The following is a 21,425-nucleotide window of genomic DNA, read 5'->3' on the forward strand; positions in this document are numbered from 1 at the left end:
GTGTACATGGATCCTACTGGTTTCAGCCAGTTCTGTGCTGATGGCACTGCTGGACATCTTCCAATGTTGAAAGGAATAAAGCATGATGTGTCTGATGTAGAAACCTAGAAAAGTGATGGCAGAAAAAGGCCGAGTAGTCTGTCGAGTCTGCCTTTTTTTGTTAACTTTGTTGTCTGACTAAAGATCTATGTTTATCTCAAGCATGTTTGAAGCCATTTACTGTTGACTGTCTCACTACCTCTGCTGGTAGTTTTTTCCAAATATCAACTACCCTTTCAGTAAAATAATACTTTCTAAGATTAGTTTTGAAGTTGACTTCACTTAGTTTGAGGACATGTCCCCATGTTCTTAATTTTAGTTTCATATTGAAAAAACTGCCCCCTGAACCTTATTCACACCCCTGATGTATTTAAAGGTTTCAATCATGTCTCCTCTTTCCCTTCTTTCCTCCAAACTGTACATATTTAGCTCCTGAAGTCGCTCTCGATATGTTTTATCCCCCAAACCATTCACCTTTTTTTACCCATCTCTGGACTCGTTCTAACTAATCAATATCTTTTTGTAAGTGAGGTCTCCAGAACTGGGCACAGTATTCTAAATGAGGTCCCACTAAAAGTCTATTTAGGGAAATTCTGCTGGTGATCCCTCTAGTGATGCATCCTAGAATTCTATTTGCTTTTCCCACTGCCCGGCCACACTGTTTGCTCATTTTGTAATCATGTGCAATAAGTACCCTCAAATCTTTTTCTTCTGTGCTAGCTAACACTGTAACCTCAATGTTGGACTCTCTCAGGGGATTCTTTTTCCCTAGGTGCATTATTTTACATTTAGAAATATTGAACTGCAGTCTCCACTACGTTGACCAATCTTCCAGCAATGCCAAGTCATGTTCCATGTTACAGACACCTCCAGGGTTATCAACCCTTTTACACACCTTTGTATCACCAGCAAAAAGACATACCTTGCCCAACAAACCTTTAGTTATATTACTTACGTAGAGATTAAATAGAACAGGACCCAGTACAGAGCAGGGGCGGATCCAGAGTCTAGTCTCGGGAGGGGCACTGCCAGAAAATCAGCAATGTCCGCCGGCCACCCTCGATCGCTCCCCACAGAGATAGAACGGTGGTCTGCCTATGTAAACGAGGCAGACTGCCATTCTGTCAGAGATGAACAGAGTGATCTTGTGTTCTTCTAACCAGGAACATGGAGCACTCTGTTCATCTAGTGAATCCATCCCCACACAGTAGCAAGAACCCCCTAGGGATACACTAAGGGCACTTTAATACTGGGGTGTTGGGGGCGTCGGCAGTTAAGTGCCGCTATTTTTAGCGGCGTTTACTGTCGTTTTAGCAGCACTTTTAGGTCACTAGCGGGCAGTTTTTAACCCCCGCTAGCGCCCGAAAAAGTTTTAAAAGCGCCGCAAAGTGCCCTCAAAGCGCCCACAAAGCGGCGTTTGATTTCAATGGGCGCTTTAGGAGCGGTGTATACACCGCCCCTAAAGCGCCTCAAAGATGCGGCTTGCAGGCCTTTTTTTAACTTCCCGCAAGCGCACCGCTCTAGTGTGAAAACACTGGGGCTTTCACATTGGAGTGAGAGGAGAGGCTCTTTACAGGAGCTTTGCAGGCGCTATTTTTAGCGCTATAGCGCCTGTAAATCACCTCAGTGTGAAAGGGGTCTTTACCCTTTGATCGTCCCTGATGTTAACCCCTTCCCTGCCAGTGTCATTAGTACAATAACAGTGCATATTTTTTAGCACTGATCACTGTATTAGTGTCACTGGTCCCTAAAAAGTGTTAAAAATGTCAGGTGTTCGAATGTCCACCGCAATGTCCCAGTCCCGCTAAGAATCGCTGATTGCCGCCATTACTAGTAAAAAATAAAAACAATTTGTAGATGCTATAACTTTTGCGCAAACTATCCAACTATACATCAATATACGTTTATTGCGATTTTTTTTTTTTACCAAAAATATGTGGAAGAATATATATCAGCCTAAACTGATGAAGAAATTGGTTTATTAAAAAAAACTTTGGGATATTTATTATAGCAAAAAGTACAAAATATTGTTTTTTTTTCAAAATTGTGGGTTTTCTTTTGTTTATAACAAAAAAAAATAAAAACACAGAGGTGATTAAATGCCACCAAAAGAAAGCTCTTTTTGTGGAGAAAAAAAGGACATCAATTTTGTTTGGGTAAAGCATCGCACGACCGTGCAATTGTCAGTTAAAACAACGCAGTGCCGTCTCGCAAAAAATGACCTGGTCATTAAGGGGGTAAATCCTTCCAGGGCTGAAGTGGTTAAAATGGAACAAATGACAATACTAAAGAGCAGTTTTTTTTTTTTCTTCATAAATAATTGGCATACATGTATTCTGTGATTTTACACAATCCATTACTTTTTGTACTCACTTTTCCTATACTTTGATGCTCTGGTGGGGGGAGGGGCTTTCAATGACCAAGAGAGATAAATAGGATTGAAGGCAGCATCACCATCACTTCACAAGACAGACAGCCATTGCAGCCTTCATGTCGTCTTCATCCTGTCAGTGTCTTCATGTTCACGCTGCGTTGGAGACTTGGAGAAGATCATGGAGGGAGGAGGTGGGTGGAGCCAACCCTCTCACACTAGGCGCGGAGGAGTTAAAAGGCTCTGAATGCGGTGCCTCGTTCTCCTCCCCCTCAGCAGCGGCTGGGATGTGACTGACGGTGATCTGACGTCAGCATTAGAGAGGCAAGGCCAGCGGCACGGCCCCACCTACCTACCTCCAAGTCCTCCCTCCATCTTCTCCAGGCTCCAGCGCGGCATGAAGAGAACCGGGTCTCTTTCTCTTGCCGCCGCCGCTGCTGATGTGAGAGAGACTCGGCCCGGGACGGGAGTTATTAATGTTTTCGGGAGGGGCAATTGCCCCGTTGCCCCCCCCTGGATCCGCCCCTGGTACAGAGCCTTGTGGTACCCCACTAATGACTGGTCTCTGTTCTGAGTGAACCCCATTTACAACCACACTCTGGTGTCTATCCTTTAGCCAACTGCATATCCATTGAACCACCCGAGGGTTAAGTCCTAGCAGTACAACTTTTGTATTAGATCACTATGTAGAACTGTATCAAATATCATACTGAAATCAAGATATGCTATCTCCACAGCACCACCCTGCTCCAAAACATTGTTAATATACTCAAATAATTCAATCAGATTAGTCTGACATGATCTGCCCTCAGTAAAGCCATGCTGCTTTGGTCCCAAAGCAGGTTGTGTATTTTTAGGTGATCAATTATCCTTTTTTTCAGGAGTGATTCCATTAACTTGACTACAATTGATGTTAAACTCGCTGGCCTGTAATTGCCAGCTTCTACCTTGCTGCTCTTCTTCTGGATAGGAACAATATTAGCTGTCCCGCCAGTCATGGGGAACTTCTCCTGTTAGAAGAGATTGATTAAAAAGATCAGTTAATGGTCCAATAACTATATCTTGAAGTTCTCTTAGAACTCTGGAATGAATACCATCAGGAGCAATTACTCTGCTACCTCTGTCTCCAGAAATCCTCAAAATGAACAGTCATTACTAGAGCCAATATGATTCCCCAACTTGTTTTTGTTAGTGCAATTTATTTCTGTGAAGATTGAACAGAAGTAATTGTTTAAATGGTTTGCTACATCCTGGTCTCCCTCAACATATGTGTTGTGCCCAGTTTTCACTTTAGTGATCCCATTGTATTTTTTCCTTCTGTCACTAATGTACCTAAAAAAGGTTTTATCTCCTTTCTTAACTTCAATACAGGGTATTTTCACCCCCTTCCTGCCCAGACCAATTTTCAGCTTTCAGTGCTGTTACATTTTGAATGACAATTGTGCGGTCATGCAACACTGTACCCATATGAAATTTTGATATTTTTTTTCCCCACAAATAGAGCTTCCTTTTGGTGGTATTTGATTGCCTCTGCGATTTTTATTTTTTGCGCTATAAACAAAAAAAGAGCAACAATTTTGAGAAAAAACACAATATTTTTTACTTTTTGCTACAATAAATATCCCATTAAAAAAAAAAATTTTTTCCTCAGTTTAGGCCAATATGTATTCTTCTACATATTTTTGGTAAAAAAAAATGCAATAAGCGTATATCGATTGGTTTGCGCAAAAGTTATAGCATCTACAAAATAGGGGATAAATTTATGCCATTTTTATTGTTATTTTTTTTTTTTACTAGTAATGGCAGCGATCTGTGATTTTTTTTCATGACTGCGATATTGCGGAGGACACTTTGGACACTTTTGACACTATTTTGGGACCATTCACATTTATACAGCGATCAGTGCTATAAAAAATGCACTCATTACTGTGTAAATGTGACTGGCAGGGAAGAGGTTAACACTAGGGAGTGATCGAGGGGTTAATTATGTTTCCTAGGGAGTGATTCTAACTGTAGGGGGTGGGGACTCACAAGGGGAGGAGACTGATTGGTTTTCCTCTGTACTGGGAACACACCATCGGTCTCCTCTCCTTGCGACAGGACGCGGATCTGTGTGTTTACACACACAGATCCACAGTCCTGCTGTGTTCACAATCGCGGGTGCCTGGCGGACATCGCGGACACCGCAGACACAGGCATTGGGTGCCGAGTGACGCGGCGCGTGTGCGCACACCCCCCTAGAGGCTCAGGAAGTAAAAGACGTCATATGATGGCGGCCTGGAGGGACAAAGGGTTCCTGCCGCCGTCATATGACTATGCACAGTAGGGAAGTGGCTAATAGATTTAGCAATTTCCTCCTCTTTCTGTGCTTTGGCAGCACTGATAATGTGTTTGGCCTCCTTTTGTCTATTTTTATACTGTCAGCTACAGCTCCTGTTTCCTTGAATCTTCTATATGCTTTTTTTTTTTCCCTTTACTAGCCTACTTACCTTTTTAGTGAACCATATTGTTTTTTTCTTCCGTTTATTCTGATCAACTTGCCTGACAATCTAGTTGCCTCCAGGATGGTAGACTTTAATAGAGCCCACTGATTACTTATACCTTTCATTTTACTCCAACCTTTCAATTTATTTTTTAAAATCTAAAACTTTTGTTTTTGTATATGATTTTTCAGTTCTTGTTTTAATTTCAAACCAAAGACATTGGTGATCACTAGAACCCAAATTCTCTCCCACCTCAACATCAGACAGTCGATCCCCATTTTTCAGTACTATGTCTAGGATATGGTCACCTCGGGTTGGGCTTTTTATTAACTGTTTTAGGGAAACCGCATTCATTGCTTCCATTACATCCCTGCTCCTGCTTGTAATATCAGTTTGAGAATTCCAGCTAATGTCAGGCATGTTGAAGTCACCCATAATCAAAACCACTCCCATCATTGCCATTTGAGTTAACTTGTCAATCAACAAGTTATCATAATCTTCAGTCTGTCCTGGGGGTCTGAATACTACACCAATTCTAAGGGAAGATCCCTCTCTGGTTGGAAGGCAGACCCAGAGGATTTTCGAGTATTTCATTTGTTTTTTGAATTAATGTTAGCGTTATACTATTCTTGACATATATGGCAACGCCACCTCCCCTCTTCCCTACTCTGTCATTCCTGTATAGTGTATACCCTGGTATAGTTATTTCCCAGTCATTTGAATCAGTTTCTTTAATTGCAACAAGGTCCAAGCTGTCCCTAGACATAAAAGCTGTCAGCTCACAAAGCTTGTTGCCTAAACTATGAGCATTAGTGTACATGACATGACAAACACTGTTATTAACTTCTTTATTTTTACCACCAGAAACCAACTGAAGTGACCACCCCATCAGTCGTTAGCAACACAAACCCTCACATTTGTTTCAACATGCTGAGGACAGAAATGCTCCTCATTAATTACATCTCTGTCCTCATTTCATAGTTTAACCACATGCTGACCGTGCCATAGCCGAAAGACGGCTACAGCGCGGCCGACTTATTCTGGGTGGGCGTCCATGGACGGCCTCACAGAATCGCGTTCCCGCGCGCCGCCTGGGACATGCACCCGGGAACACCTGTGACCGAACCCGACGCATCACGGATCACGGTAAATTGCCGCTGATAGCGGCCGTTTACCACATGATCGCTCCGTCAAATGACGGAGCATCACTTGTAAACAAACCGGCGTCATGACGCCGGTTGCTCCCTCCCCTCTCTGTACCGATCGGTACAGTGTGAGAGGAGGGAGGGAGAGATAGTTTGAAGCACTGTGGGCACTATAGATCCAGCCCACAGCGCTGCTCAGTGCCCAAACTATGGCAATACTCTGCAATACTATTGCAATACTCTGCAATACTCTGAAATACTCTGCAATACTCTGCAATACTATGGCAATACTATGGCAATACTCTGCCATACTCTGCAATACTATGGCAATACTCTGCAATACTCTGCAATATTATGGCAATACCATGCAATACTCTGCCAATACTCGCCAATACTCGCCAATACTCGCCAATACTCTGCAATAAATTTTAACAGAAACAAAGAATTTTTTTTTTTACTGAATTTTCAGTCTTTTTTGATTTATAGCGCAAAAAATAAAAAACCCAGCTGTAATTAAATACCACCAAAAGAAAGCTCTATTTGTGTTAAAAAAAGGACAAACATTTCAAATGGGTACAGTGTTGCATGACTGAGTAATTGTAATTCAAAGTGTGAGAGCACCGAAAGCTGAAAATTGGTCTGGTTAGAAACGGGATTAAGTGCCCAGTGGTCAAGTGGTTAAAGTGATTGTAAGGGTTCGTTTTTTCTTTTTTTTTTTTTTTTTTTTAATAACAAACATATCATACTTACCTCCACTGTGCAGCTCGTTTTGCACAGAGTGGCCCCAAACCTGCTCTTCTGGGGTCCCCCAGCGGCTCTCGCGGCTCCTCCCCACATCAGATAACCCCCTGGGAGAAGCGCTCATAGAGGCCGAATGCAGGAGTCGGCCCCGCCCCCCGGCGCCTGCATCATTGGATTTGATTGACAGGAGCCAATGTCTATCAATCTATCCAATCAAGAGCCGAGAACCCCGGGCAGAGAGACAGCACGTCCCCGTGGGTCAAGTTCCAAGGCTCAGGTAAAACAGGGGGGCTGGGGGGCCGGTCACTGCCAGGTGATGCATTAAGGTGAAAAAACACGAGGGTTTACAACCCCTTTAAATGCATGTGCTGCATTAAGCTTCCTTGGCCGACCACTGTGTCTATGATCCGATTAGTGGTGTCCTCAATGCTGAGAAATATACTACTTTTGATTTAGATTTTTTTTCTGTTTGCTAACTTTTTGTTATTGATAAAAATAACTATTTTTTTCTGAAAACATTTTTAATTTACAGCATTTTTTTCACACCTGCCTAAAACTTTTGCACAGTACTGTATACAGTTACACACATACACACAGACACACTATATTCTGCTATCCTGGAGCATAAAATGATAACATTAAAAAAAAGACAGGAAGACACTCAGCCTTAAGAATTATCTTTTAATTCTTTCGTAAATGGCAGCTGTTCTGAACACCTGGATTTTTCTGTCACAGATATAATCTTATACACACCCAGGGAATGTGCGGCCCAGGTGAAGTATGAAGAGGCTGTGATGCAGAGAAAGCACTTGCTCATATGAGCACATGAGGCACAAGTCCATGTGCTGCCCAATCCTCCGGTGCCAAATTAGCACTGAATACGATATGATAATTAATCACTGACAGCCCTGAAGATTTCCTGCTCAGGTTGGTGGCAATCTTGGAAACTCTCTGTACAAGATGAATAAACCAATGGCAATGCGAGCTGTGGAGGTTGATGTGAGAAATTTCAGTGCTAAACAATTAGCTGCGTTAACCCTTTTCCTCATCTGGCCTTAACGAGGTTAAACTGTGCTTTGTCTTTCTTATGAAAAATCCTTTATAGCTCATGTAATATATTTACTTGTATTTTGTAAGTCAAGTTCAGAGTTAAGCCACAAGCCTCATTATCTATATTCATGGAAAAAAAAAATCTAGTTTATAGTATTCAGTCCTAGACCCTACAGAATTTACGGTAGTATATGTCTCAAGCCTTCCTACATCAGAATGGGCTTACTCACATAACACCGCAATCTGGTTTGAACTCCAACTGGCATTAAATTTAGTAGGAGGCCTGTAATACAATAACTATAACAACACAATTGTGGCCCGTCTGACAGTGGAAAATAGGTTTTACAAGTAGTAATCTGTGTTATCCTCTGCAGCACAAATATAATCTTATGTCTATATATATACACATAGTGCCTTTCAGAGACCCTGCAACAGCGAATATGGGTAAGGGGAAGATGTTTTTCATCTACAGAAGGGTAACAGTGACATCCTTTAGGAAACCTGCACTTTGTGATGCTGCCATCTATTTAGAGAAGAGGGTAAACTGATAATTAGTGATAATTATAGACTGAAGAACCGGGAGAGGTAAAACAAGCCCAGAAGCCCCCCTTCATTCTTGTGCTTAACCAGGCCAGGGCCTCTTCTTTTCACATCTGAGATAAGGAATGTTTGAAGTATAAAAATGGTATTTACAAGTGACCACAGATGCAACAACCCCTTGTTCTTGGGGTAGGCTGTTACCTCATTACTGCACTGAGTAGACTGAAGAAATTAGCAAAACTTTGCTGGTTTCCATTGCGCTAAAAATAACTTTTCTAATTTACCAGTGACTACTGTACCTCATGCCTTGGGGATGCTACACTAAAATAACCCAGCTTAATCAAACCTAACTTCTACACATTCCTAAAAACCCAGTTGGATTTCCTCAGTAAGACATTATAAATGCTTAATGTTTACATGCCCATGTGCTTTAGGCCACACTGGCCAAAAAACAAATGTAATTGTCAACTATGTAGCACAGGCAGCCATTTTATTGGCTGAATCAGTATTTTTGGAGAACAGCCAATGATTTCACAGGATGGTGTCATCATTTTGCAGTAGGCTGATTTGAGCCCATAAAATAGCAGTCTGCGGTGCATACGGGTACAGTTTCAATGTTAATCCTGCCATATTCATTACAATGTGCTTAAGACTATTCTAAATAAATTGTAAATCCTTTCTTATCAGTATAAAAGTGCAACAGATTTATTTACTAATAAATGGACCTATAATGCAGAATGTCAGATATAGATGCATAATAATGGTCACCAACTGATGCTCATTTTCAGGGACAAGTTTTCATGATATGTATTGAACACTACATAGTGCTTAAGACTATACCATCCTCCTAAAAGTTATAAATCTCAAGATTTTATTGTTCTTGCTTTTTTTTTTTTAAGGTAATATTAACTACACTAAAATCATATGGCTTACCTAACCATGATATCATGATAAAGATTACAATCTAGCAAGGCCCATGTAGATCATTCCATTAATGCAATTAGCGACTTGTTCCATGGCAAGATGTCCCAGGAATTATTTAAAATGCTGGCAGCCATGCACTGGGCAAGAATACAAACTGGCATATAATTATATTTTATGGAGTTTATGCATCTGAACAGATGTACACTGTGTTTTTTCACACCAAGCTGAAGTTTGCTATATCAGCTTAGAGTAGGATCAAACTGATGTTCTCTACTCTGACAGACTAGATGTCAGCATGTAATGTCTGCCTCACTTGGCCCTTAAAACTGTATTAATTAAAACAAATCTTTTATAATTCTGACGAAGCCTAAACCCTCTGATAAGCAGTCATAGAAATATTCTCTAAACAGAAAAGCAGCCGTGGCGGTTTGGGGAATATGATGTTGGCGAAAAACTTCGCACATCCTGACTTTCTAGTATGAAAGATGCTATGATACTCTAAGCATTCAAGCATTTTCGTTAATGAGACCATTTAGCGCCTTGTTAACACAAAGGGAAGTTGGATAGGTAGCAGGTAATCTCTGCCTTAAGAATGAGGCATGGATATCAGATTCAGCTTTTCTTCTGCAGTTTCTTCGCAGAACAACATTGAATGGTTAAGTCCTCCCCAGTCCTGAAAGATGCAGAGCAGGGTTTTGGAGCAGATGCAAAAGTCCAGCCCTTTTTCTGGGGGGCCAGGCGTATGAGCAGCAGACAAATGGAAACTTCCCTGTGAGTGTGGGGGGCTGCTTTGTAAACGTGACCTTTGAACTCTGTTGAGCTCCACTCCTGCCCACCCAGAACACCCTGTCCTCCGCAAATAACCAAGAAAAAAAATCTAGAACAAAATTAAACAATGTTTTAACACCATCCCACATTGCTTGGCCCTCTGGCAGTGAAAGGGGTGTGGTATGTTGCATTGGGCCTCCCCAATAAATAAATATGTTCATATAAATACGTAAACAGTTCTTTGCACTGCAAATCAGTAGACACTCTTATGGTGGGGGGTTTGCCACCTGAAGGGCATCACCCTATACCCCCTCTTGTATTTGGTCATTTAAAGGAGGTCATCAGGTGTAAGTTTGTTCCATCAGGGGTGGTCTTTCTTGGGCGTTCAGCAGACAGACATAGAACACTCACAAGACACAACCTTGTGTTTTAGGTAGCTTGGTTCTTGCTGCTTCTCCCCAGAGTCACCTTTTTATTTTTTGGTCCTTGAGTGTGGGTGAGGGACAAAGGTCATGAGGCTCAAGGGTGGGAGGGAGTGTTTAGTAGGAAAAAGTCTTCTTTTTCCCATAATCCTATAGGGAAGGATTCAGGAGTCAAAGGTCCATTGTGTACCTGTGGCATGAAAGATAAATTAGTGTCAAAGATTTTAGCTCAAAAATACCAAAATAAGACAGCACAAAGGGAAAGAAAGAAGCCAGTATCACTCCCTGGTACAATCTACTGATAACAATGGAAGTAGTATAAAGGTGACTATACCTGTATGATCAGGAGGGCCTATTGGCCTGTGGGTGGTCAGTATGGTTGGCTTGTGTCCTTGGGCCTCTTTAGCTGGACCTTAAGCCTCTTCATTCCTATTTGAAATCCATTCATGGCTTGGATTGCCGTTTGAGCACTGGATGGATTATCAAAGCTGACAAATCCTGGTGAATGAGGAAGTAAGATTTGAAAGTGAAAAAAAAAAACTTTAAGTATTTGGCTTTCTTTTTTATAATCACTTGGCTTTATATTTCATAGTGACAAATTGCTATCTCCAGCTAATGCAAAGATACACAAAAAAATAATACAGTTATAATGTGCCTCTTAAAAAATATCAATCTAGCAGTTATAACGTGCCTCTTAAATAATATCAATCTAGCTTTATACTCTGGCTGATTCTATGATTAGAACTCACCAAAACATTTGCTCTGATTGGTCGCTCGATCCATGAACACTTTGGATGAAATGATGTTTCCAAAGGGCAGAAACATTTGTGTTAGCTCATTATCCCCAAACTCTTGGGGAAGGTGATAGATGAATAGGTTACAGCCCTCAGGTCCTGTGAAATGATCACAGATATATATATATTACAAAGACGGATTAAGTCCAAAGAGCATACAGCAAATGTTCAAGAAAGTGTATTTATGAATTAATGCTTTAACTTCTGTGAACCTCCAAAAATACTATACCACTTGAGCTAAATAACCCTACAGGTATTTCATAACACCTAAATGAGCTTGTTGGAAATCCCATTTAAAACCATGAACATTATTATGGAGGTAATTCCATCCTTCACTTTTTGGCTATAACAGTCTTCAGTCACCTGGAAAGGCTTTCCACAAGATTTTGGAGTGTGTGACTTGGGAAGGGGGAATTTGTTCCTATGTATCCAAAAGAGCATTTGCAGGGTCAGATAAGAACGTTGGATGAAATGACCTAACTCACTAATTGCGTTCTAATTCATCCCAATAGTGTTTAATGGAGCTGAGATCAGGGCTGCTTGCAAGTTACTTGGGTTCTTCTACACTATACTCATCAAACTATGTCTTTGTGCACATGTGCACATTTATACTGAAACAGAAAAGGGCCTTCCCCAAACTGTTGCCACAAGGTTGAAAGTGAATAATTGTCTAAAATGTGTTTTGTTTGCTATAGCATTAACAGCACCATTCCCTGGAAACACCTGAACTCAATGATTTGGGGGAGTGTCCACATACTTTTGCCCATTTCTTTTTTTTCTTTTTATTTTTTTGGTTGAACTAGATGGACTTGTGTCTTTTTTTTCAGCCAGACTAACTATGTAACTGTGTAGGTGTGATGGTCAGGTGTCCACAAACTTTTAGCCATATAGTGTATACCTTATATGGTTACATATTTAGTCAGGTTGAAAACTCACAAGTCCATCTAGTTCAACCATAAAAATAAATAAATAAATAAAAAATGATATCATACAATCCCATAGACACAATCCTATACCCACAGTTGATCCAGAGGAAGGTGAAAAACCCCAACAAAGCATGATCCAATTTGCTACAGCAGGGGAAAAAATACCTTCCTGATCCCCCGAGAGGCAATCGTATTTTCCCTGTATCAACTTTACCTATAAATATCAGTACCCAATTATATTATGTACATTTAGGAAAGAATCCAGCCCTTTATTAAAGCAATCTACTGAGCTGGCCAGAACCACCTCTGGAGGGAGTCGATTCCACATTTTCACAGCTCTTACTGTGAAGAAACTTTTCAATATTTGGAGATGAAATCTCTTTTTCTCTAGGCGTAAAAAGTGCCCCCTTGTCCTCTTTGTTGACCGTAAAGTGAATAACTCAACACTAAGTTCACTGTATGGACCCCTTATATATTTGTACATGTTGATCATATCCCCCCTTAATTTCCTCTTCTCAAGAGAGAATTAATTAAGCTCCTCTAATCTATCCATATAGCTGAGTTCCTCCATGCCTCTTATCAGTTTGGTTGCCCTTCCCTGCACTTTCTTCAGTTCCCCAATATCCTTTTTGAGAACTGGTGCCCAAACCTGAACTGCATATTCCAGATGAGGTCTTACTAATGATTTGCACAGGGGCAAAATTATATCTCTCTCTGAAGTCCATACCTCTCTTAATACAAGAAAAGATTTTACTCGCTTTGGAAACCGCCACCAACCAAAACCCCCAGATCCTTCTCCACTATGGATTCCCCCAGTTGTACTCCCCTAGTATGTATGAGGCATGTATATTCTTAGCCCCCAAGTGCATAATTTTACATTTATCTACATTAAACCTCATCTGCCACATAGTCGCCCAATTAAATTGGAGACATCCTGTAAGGACGTTATTCCACTGCATAATTTGGTGTCATCTGCAATGACTGAAATGGTACTTTTAATCCCAGACCCTATATCATTTATAAAGATATTCAAAAGTAAGGGTCCCAACACTGAACTTTGGGGTACACCACTGATAACCTTAGACCATTCAGAGTAAAAGTCATTAACTCATTGATTACCACCATGTTTGGTTAGAAAGCTCCTGCATACCTTGGCAACAGTCAAGGGAGAAATGGGCAACATAAAAAAGATGAGCAAACCTGCCTGGCTTTGGTTTGTGAACACTTTTACAAAATGTGCTCAAAGTTTGCAAACTTAGTGACAAAATCCATTGAGGTTTTAGGGGAATGAACCTTGGGAAACATGCACCATAAAAAAATGTAAAAATAAACTAAATCACCATATCTACCTTGCCCGTTCTCCCTATAACCAGTAACACACACTGACAATATGGCTGCTGTGAGTCCACTCTTTTATAGATTAAGGGATGCATTATCCATGCCTTCAAATTTTTTGCTTGTGAACTTCACATATCCTTGGGATTTGTCACAATCCCATGGCAGCAGAGAACTCCAACCCACCAGCACTCTCTGGAACATCATTAAGTATCTTTACATTCCTGGACAAAGAGGGATTCTAAGAGCAGCAGCCACTTTTTTAGGCAACCCTGACAATGCATATCAGTATGAATGTTTGCATCAAATATTGGCATAAATAGAGGAGTTAGGTCCTCTGTTAAATTTTTACTGTGTTGTTAGCTGTGTTCCAATTGGGAAAGTTCCCCATCATTTGCCTCCCAGTTACCCTTGGTTACATTCAGACACACAGGATGTTACTGGGGCATACAGAGGGAGAATGATCCTCAATGGAAAAAAATCTGGCTTTAAATCAAGGTATTTGTGTTACTGTTTGTGTCTTTCTTAGGAAAATGGCCCCTACCTTTCGTGTCCCAACAAGCAAAGAGACAGAAGCAAAATCTGAGAGCGGATTTGACCCTAGCTTCAGTTAAGCTTTAAGCAACACAGTGGTGTCACCTAAATGCCTTTGCCCTACTGGTTGTACACTGAAGGACAAACAACATACTTAGGAGGTCATCTCTGTATTCTCTTCTTGTAAGCAGGTTTTCAGTGTTAGACTGACAGTACTGTGCAATGCAACAGAGCCTTGCCGGTTCACAATACTGGCCTCCATCTCTGAGTGCTGTTGTACAGGTAATTACAGAAAAACTATATAAAAACAGATTTCAAGCTGTATTTTAAAACACATTTAACATGTTTTTTGCTACAAATATTTGACTGGATTAAAAATGTTGTTTCTTATGGGGAAATTCAAGCGCAACTTTAATCAGCTCAATGCTGAACATGAAAGCAACACAATACAGTCTATAGGGGCCCATAAAGCCTAGTACACACGCTTAGATTTTCAGACAACCGAACGTCCATTTTTTGTGGCATGCTAGTCTCATGTTAAAAGTAAAGAGGTTACTCACAATAAGAACATTTTTGTATGACAGAATACAACATCAGAAGTGACCTAATGTGTTGAATAGTTTTGTATATATTCTTTCGTTTCTGAGCATGCATAGTCTTGCTCTTACGATTTTTTTCATACGAAAACCGTACTAATGAAACGAAAATTGGACGTTGAGTTCACATCCGACAAAAATTTTATAGTCTGCACATCCAGCTTTTGTCTGACGAAAAAAAGCTAAATCGGCTGTCGAAAGCCCCCTACCAACGATCCGAAAATTGGCAGACAACTTGTCATGCGAATTTTTCCATCCGATTTTCATATCGTGTGTACGGGCCTTAAGGGTTAATTATCTCTACCAACATAACCAGCCACAAGAACATTCCAAAAATGAAGGGCAGATTACATAGTTACATATGGATCAAAAAGTTAGACAAGCTCCAACATAGGATGGAACTAAGGGAGCCTAAGATAGTGCAGTGCCACATCCTATACAATAATGGTCAAATGGAAGAACTGAAAAACTGGACTTTCCAGGCACCAATGTTACATAGTAGGTGAGGTTGAAAAAAGACACAAGTCCATCAAGTCCAACCTATGTGTGTGTGATTATATGTCAGTATTACATTGTATATCGCTGTATATTGCGGTCGTTCAGGTGCTTATCTAATAGTTTTTGAAACTATCGATGCTCCCCGCTGAGACCACCACCTGTGGAAGGGAATTCCACATCCTTGCCACTCTTACAGTAAAGAACCCTCTACGTGGTTTAAGGTTAAACCTCTTTTCATCTAATTTTAATGAGTGGCCACGTGCCTAGTTAAACTCCCTTCCGTGAAAAAGTTTTATCCTTATTGTGGGGGTTACCAGTCCGGTATTTATAAATTGATACCATATCCCCTCTCAAGCGTCTCTTCTCCAGAGAAAATAGGTTCAGTGCTCGCAACCTTTCCTCATAACTAATATCCTCCAGACACTTTATTAGCTTAGTTGCCCTTCTTTGTACTCGCTCCATTTCCAGTACATGCTTCCTGAGGACTGGTGCCCAGAACTGGACAGCATACTCTAGGGGCGGCCGGACCAGAGTCTTGTAGAGTGGGAGAATTATTGTTTTATCTCTGGAGTTGATCCCCTTTTTAATGAATGCCAATATTCTGTTTGCTTTGTTTGCAGCATTGCCATTGCTGAGCCTATCATCTACTAGGACCCCCAGGTCCTTTTCCATCCTAGATTGTATGCTGGGATCCTAAAGATGACAACCAGCTAAATATACTGTCAGGGCTGGCCTAAGACATTGTGCTGCCTGGGTCCAAGAATGAAATGCTACCCCCCCCCATTACTCCTACCCCCCCCAAAAAAAAATCACGCCCAAGCCCACCAAAAGGCCCCAACTTCCATTATTTTATATCATGATAATTAAAACTAAAATTTAATTTATCAGGAAGTCAGATTTACATGCAACAGCACCAGTCTATATGCAAAATTATATGACATACCACCATGTTACCACTCCCCCATCTTGGTGCCCTAGGGCATTCATGAGTGCAGTGTGTGTCAGCACAGTGGGCCCCCCCCACCGCTCAAGGCCCATGTGCAGTGAACACATTGCACCCATAGATGATTTGCCACTGGGATAGGGCTGTAAAGGGGTGGGCTAGGGCAATATAGGGGCAGGCTAGGGCAGTGTAGGGGCAGGCTAGGGTAGTATATGGGCAGGCTAGGGTAGTAGGGTGGTATAGGGGCAAGCTAGGGTAGTATATAGACAGGCTAGGGGAGTATATGGACAGGCTAGGGTAGTATATAGACAGGCTAGGGCAGTATAAGGGCAGGCTAGGGTAGTGAAGGGGTAGGCAGGGTAGTATATAGACAGACTAGGGCAGTATAGGGAAGGACTAGGGTTGTACAATGGCTATCTAGGGCTGTATAGTGATTTTTGAGCATGACAGGTTATGCAACATTTGGCCATCCAGCAGATCAACAGCCACTACTAGAAAAAATTATGGACATCCTTTGTGCCCTGTCACACAGAACTAAGTTATATTACCTCTCAGTTGCTCTCTCCCAGTGCTCCCACAGTCTTCACTGCCTAGCCCCACGCATGCACCAGAGCAGTAGAAGGCCGTCCAGTCACGAGGCTGGCCGCACCCCCTCCTCCAGTTCCACCCATTACAAATGCAAGCCTCGCAGGCTGCACCCAAACATTGCCCGAAAGCTTGGATGTCAGTTTGCCTTCCCTCTCAAAGTGCTGCTTGGGTCCAATGGACCCAGCGGGACCCATGGTAGGACTGGCCCTGTGTACTATAAATACTACATTGCAATATTCTTTGGAGTACAAAACTGTACAATATACAGTATCAATACATTCAGATATAAAATACAGTATGTAGGCACAGAGAACACAGCTATAAAAGCAAATACCCTACTGAGTTCAGATTAACATCCTTTTTATTGAAATGATCCATATCTTGCTGTTGCACTCTTTAAATTAGTTACTGCTTCCATGGAGATGGGCATTTTATGTATTATACCTGTCACAAAGAAAGCATTACATGTTCAGGTCTTTGAACATGAAATAAAGTAAACCAGCCACAAACCCTGGAAATTCAAACTAATCACAAGATGGAAAAGCACAGAACACTTAAGGTTATTTTCAGTAAAAATTGCTTACCAAAATGATTACCAGATCCAGAGGTAAAGACAGGCTGAAGTTACATGCAAATCTTTACTTTTCCTGTAAAAGTCATTCTTTACATCCAGTCCTAGGAATTACACAGTTCTGTGACACAGCACAGCCCTGCCTGGCAGGTAAGGGGACCTGATCTAACTCTTCCACAGTTTAGTAACACCTACAGGTCTCTTGAGTCTGTGACTGAACAATGAAAAGAGAAGCAGTAGAATAATGGGCTCATTCCTTTGTCATTTTGATTTCTCCTCCTGTAATCCTTTTTAGCACATGAGCACTGATTGTTTACTTGTGCTTCTTCTCCTTCTCGCAGTCTGGTCTCTGCTGTAGAGAGGATTGCAAGATGATTTCTAATTTTTAGCTGCCTAGAGTTCTGCTTAAAGCGGCCAGGTTTGTGAAGGGTTTACTTTAAACTTTGAATTTAGAGGATTGAAGGTCTCCATCAGCAGTCTTACCTTCACGTTGCTGCAGAATAGGAGGAGGCTGCGGGGTGCTGTGTGTGACAGGTGTAAGAGCTGCAGTGGGATAAATAGCTGTGGTGCGGAAAAGGAAAGAAAATTATTATTAACATAGAGGTTTTGAAAAAAGGGCATACGGTTAAATTTTTATCAAAGCAGCAGTGCAAAACATAGCTTTTTCATGCATAAATCCACAATTACGTATCAAAGGAGAACAAGGGGAAGCAGAAAGGTACCTGCCGAGAGATCAGGAGAAGGGGAAATTCACTCATCCTATTAATTCTGGTGTCAGGAGACCAGCAAATCCCTGATCTATAATCCTACTCCATAGGAGACAATCTGAAGCAAAATGTTTTAATCCTGGAGTAGGCTAGATCACATAACAAATGTTAGACACCTCCTGTGGTATGCCCACCTAGGGCAGTAAAATGAAAGGTCTACTCAAATCGCTTGAACCCCTTTCCCCTTTACAAATCACCCACTATTAGTTGTTAAAAAATAATTATCTTAGTTCTGTCTTCTACTAGACAGAGTAAGTGATTTTTCAAGGGGAGGGGCCAGGGCAGTGTAAGCAAATCTTGCATTTTACTGACAAGGTCCCCTTTAACCGTTTTGCAGGAAACAGATGTATGTGAAGATCAGGGCACAATTAAAGTGGAACTCAAAATGTGAAATTTTACTATTTTATAGGGAACATCTAAAAATATTAATTGCGCCTAAGCAGTAGCCTGAAAACTGTAACTGTCTTCCGTTCCTCCTGAAAAATAGCAGTGCATTCTTTTACATTCAAGCTCATAGCTGTTTGTCTGCAGTGTGAGATCTAAGGCAATATTGCCTTTGACAGCTAGTCTCAGGAGATTTGGTAATTTCACTACTGTGCTGCTCACTGTTCTCCTTGCTGGAGAGAGAGCTGTACCCAATGACCTGTTGGGAAGGATCTCTCCGTTTTTGCTTCATTCATTATATGGATCTGAATGTTCTGCACTTCTGCTGCATCTTGAATATTCCCCATCAGTCAGCAGAACACCAGTCATCAGGGGCAGCTATTACATTAGGAAGAAAAACCTCTACAAATCTCTACAAGGCCACCTCCACACAGAGACACCGTTCAGAACAAGACATTGCAAGTCAGTATTAGGCTTAATGTACACGGGACGTTTTAGAACCTCCCCTGAACGATTTAGCTTGACAGATAGTAACTGACATTTAAAAATGCCCGTTTTGCAAGTTACCACATTTACACGTGTTTACAAGTTGTTACAGGCGTTTGGCGTTTCAAATGCCTCTGAATATCCATCCAGATGCATTTTTTTGCTTTCCAAAAAATGCTTCTAAACTCAACTGCCTAGGAACTACTATAAACGACCCTGTGTACACTTAGGCCTCTTTCACACGGATGATCCGTATGTCCGTTTTTCATCCATCCGTTTTCGGATGAAAAACGGACATACAGTCATCCCTATGGAGCGTCGGATGTCAGCGGTGACATGTCCGCTGACATCCGACCCCGCTCCGATCCGAAAAGTGTAACGGAGGAAAAACCTACTTTTCCCTCCGTTTTCGGATCGGATCGGATGACGACGGACACTACGGACCGTCATCATCCGATCCCCCCATAGGGGAGAGCGGCGCTCTGACAGGTCCGTCGCTGCACAGCGTGCAGCGATGCACCTGTCATCTTCCTGCTCAGCGGGGATCGGCGGAGCGATCCCCGCTGAGCCAGCGTGTGTTCACGGGGCGGATCATGACTGATCTGCCCCGTGTGAAAGAGGCCTTACTGATAAGTTAACATAGAGGAGAGATCAGGGGCAGCTGAAAAAAAACGCCCAACTGCTCTTAAATGTCCATTTACCAGAAGCAGTGTACATGAAGCATTATGCCCCGTACACACGGTCAGAATTTCCGACAGAAAAAATCCGATGGGAGCTTTTGGTCTGATATTCTAGCCATGTGTATATCCCCTTCAGACTTTTTCTGTCGGAATTTCTGACGGACTTAGATATAGAACATGTTCTAAATTTTTCCGTCGGAAATGCCGACGGAGGTTATCCCATTGGCAAGTCCAATCGTGTGTAAGCAGCATTTATGCCCCGTACACACGAGGGGAATTTCCGTCAAAAAAAGTGTGATGTGAGCTTTTGGTCGGATATTCCGACCGTGTGTATGCTCCATCCAACTTTTTGTGTCTGAATTTTCGTCAGCAAAAGATTGAGAGCTGGTTCTATTTTTCCGACGGAAAAAGTTCTTGATGGAAATTCCATTCGTCTGTATGCAATTCCGACGCGCGAAAAAACACGCATGCTCGGAAACAATTCGACGCATGCTCGGAAGCATTGAACTTCATTTTCTCGGATTGTCGTAGTGTTGTACGTCACTGCGTTCATGACGGTCAAAAGTTCATAGAACTTTTGTGTGACCGTGTGTATGCAAGCCAAGCTTGAGTGGAATTCCGTCGGAAAAACCATCCAAGATTTTTCCGACGGAAATTCCGCTCGTGTGTACGGGGCATTAGAGAACATATCGACTCCAGGGAACCACAGGGAACATATCGACTCCAGGGAACCAATACTGGTGACTTGTCATTTGCCCTCTGCCTTTCTTTTTGGGGACCAGTTTGCACAGTACAGGTCCTCTGTAAAATATACATATAGCTCCGTCTCCATACTTCTTCAGCCTTTACTCGTTCACCCCATCTGTCAGTGTCTCCTTTGAGTCAACCCACCTAAACCAAACCTTCCTAAATTTCCTAGGGGCTTCCCTGGCCTCGTACGTCATGCGGTACAGAAGAATGTCAGCGTTCACAACTTTCAACCACATCTCTAATGTCAGTCGTTCCGTATGGATCCATCTCCTAGCTATAAGCTTCCTAACTCCAAAGTACAATAATCTGAGGAACAGCTTGGTGTGCTCATTTAACACCTCTTGGTAAAAAATTCCCAATAGACATCTCAAGGGAGAGCATTTATTGGGAAGGACAAAGTTGTCTGCTATAAAGTCAGTCACCATAGATCACAATGGTCTCACCTTGGCACATTTCCAAACCATATGAACAAAAGAACCACCCGCCCCCAAACATTTATGGCAATTAGCGGAGTCTCTCCTGTTCATACGGAATAGTCTGACTGGTGTATAATACATCTGATGTAGGTATCGTAGCTGTATCATCCTATCCGTTGAAGAGATGACAGAGCCCAGATAACTATCCAATGCCTCCTGTCACATCTCCTCTGACAATTCCAATATAAACATTTCCCAACAAGATCTGGCCCTCGCTATCAACCCAGAGTCCCCTGGGCCCACTTCCTTATAGTATCTGGAAATTCTTTTGAATTCAGGATCCCCCAGGACCCTTTCCAACGAGGTATTCTGTACCTGTACTTCTCCTATACTGAACTGTGCCACCGCCAGTGGCGTATCTAAGGTATGGCAGTCATGTCAAGTGCCATGGGTGCCATGGGGGAAGGGGGCGGCAAAAAAGCCGCCCTCCACATGAAAGAAACCCCCACCCGTCCTCCCGGACTAATATAGTCCCTGGTGCCGCGGCCAGCTTGCTGGATCGCGGCGCAGGTGTTCTATCAGATAGACAGCTGTTGGGCTCAGCTTAGGCTGAGGTAGGCTCTGTCAGCAGGGAGGGGTAGGGCAGGGAGCTCCCCTGACGCTCTGACCCCGCC

The 21,425-nt window shown here is 42.1% G+C and overlaps 1 protein-coding gene across 2 annotated transcripts in view; it reads right to left on the reverse strand.

The window, feature by feature from the left end:
* Nucleotides 1–7,444: 7,444 nt before the first annotated feature.
* CELF5 (CUGBP Elav-like family member 5) overlaps nt 7,445–21,425 on the reverse strand; it is a 269,988-nt gene continuing 256,007 nt past the window's right edge. For both annotated transcript variants that reach the window (XM_073593820.1, XM_073593812.1), the window contains 4 exons: nt 17,752–17,829; nt 11,233–11,376; nt 10,818–10,981; nt 7,445–10,673 (listed from right to left, as the gene is read on the reverse strand). In XM_073593820.1, the coding sequence (XP_073449921.1) occupies nt 10,854–10,981; nt 11,233–11,376; nt 17,752–17,829 (350 nt within the window). In that variant the 3' untranslated portion in view covers nt 7,445–10,673; nt 10,818–10,853. The remainder of the gene's footprint in view (nt 10,674–10,817; nt 10,982–11,232; nt 11,377–17,751; nt 17,830–21,425) is intronic.

The sequence above is a fragment of the Aquarana catesbeiana genome, linkage group LG01 (assembly GCF_042186555.1).
Source record: "Aquarana catesbeiana isolate 2022-GZ linkage group LG01, ASM4218655v1, whole genome shotgun sequence".
In the NCBI taxonomy this organism is placed as follows: Eukaryota; Metazoa; Chordata; class Amphibia; order Anura; family Ranidae; genus Aquarana; species Aquarana catesbeiana.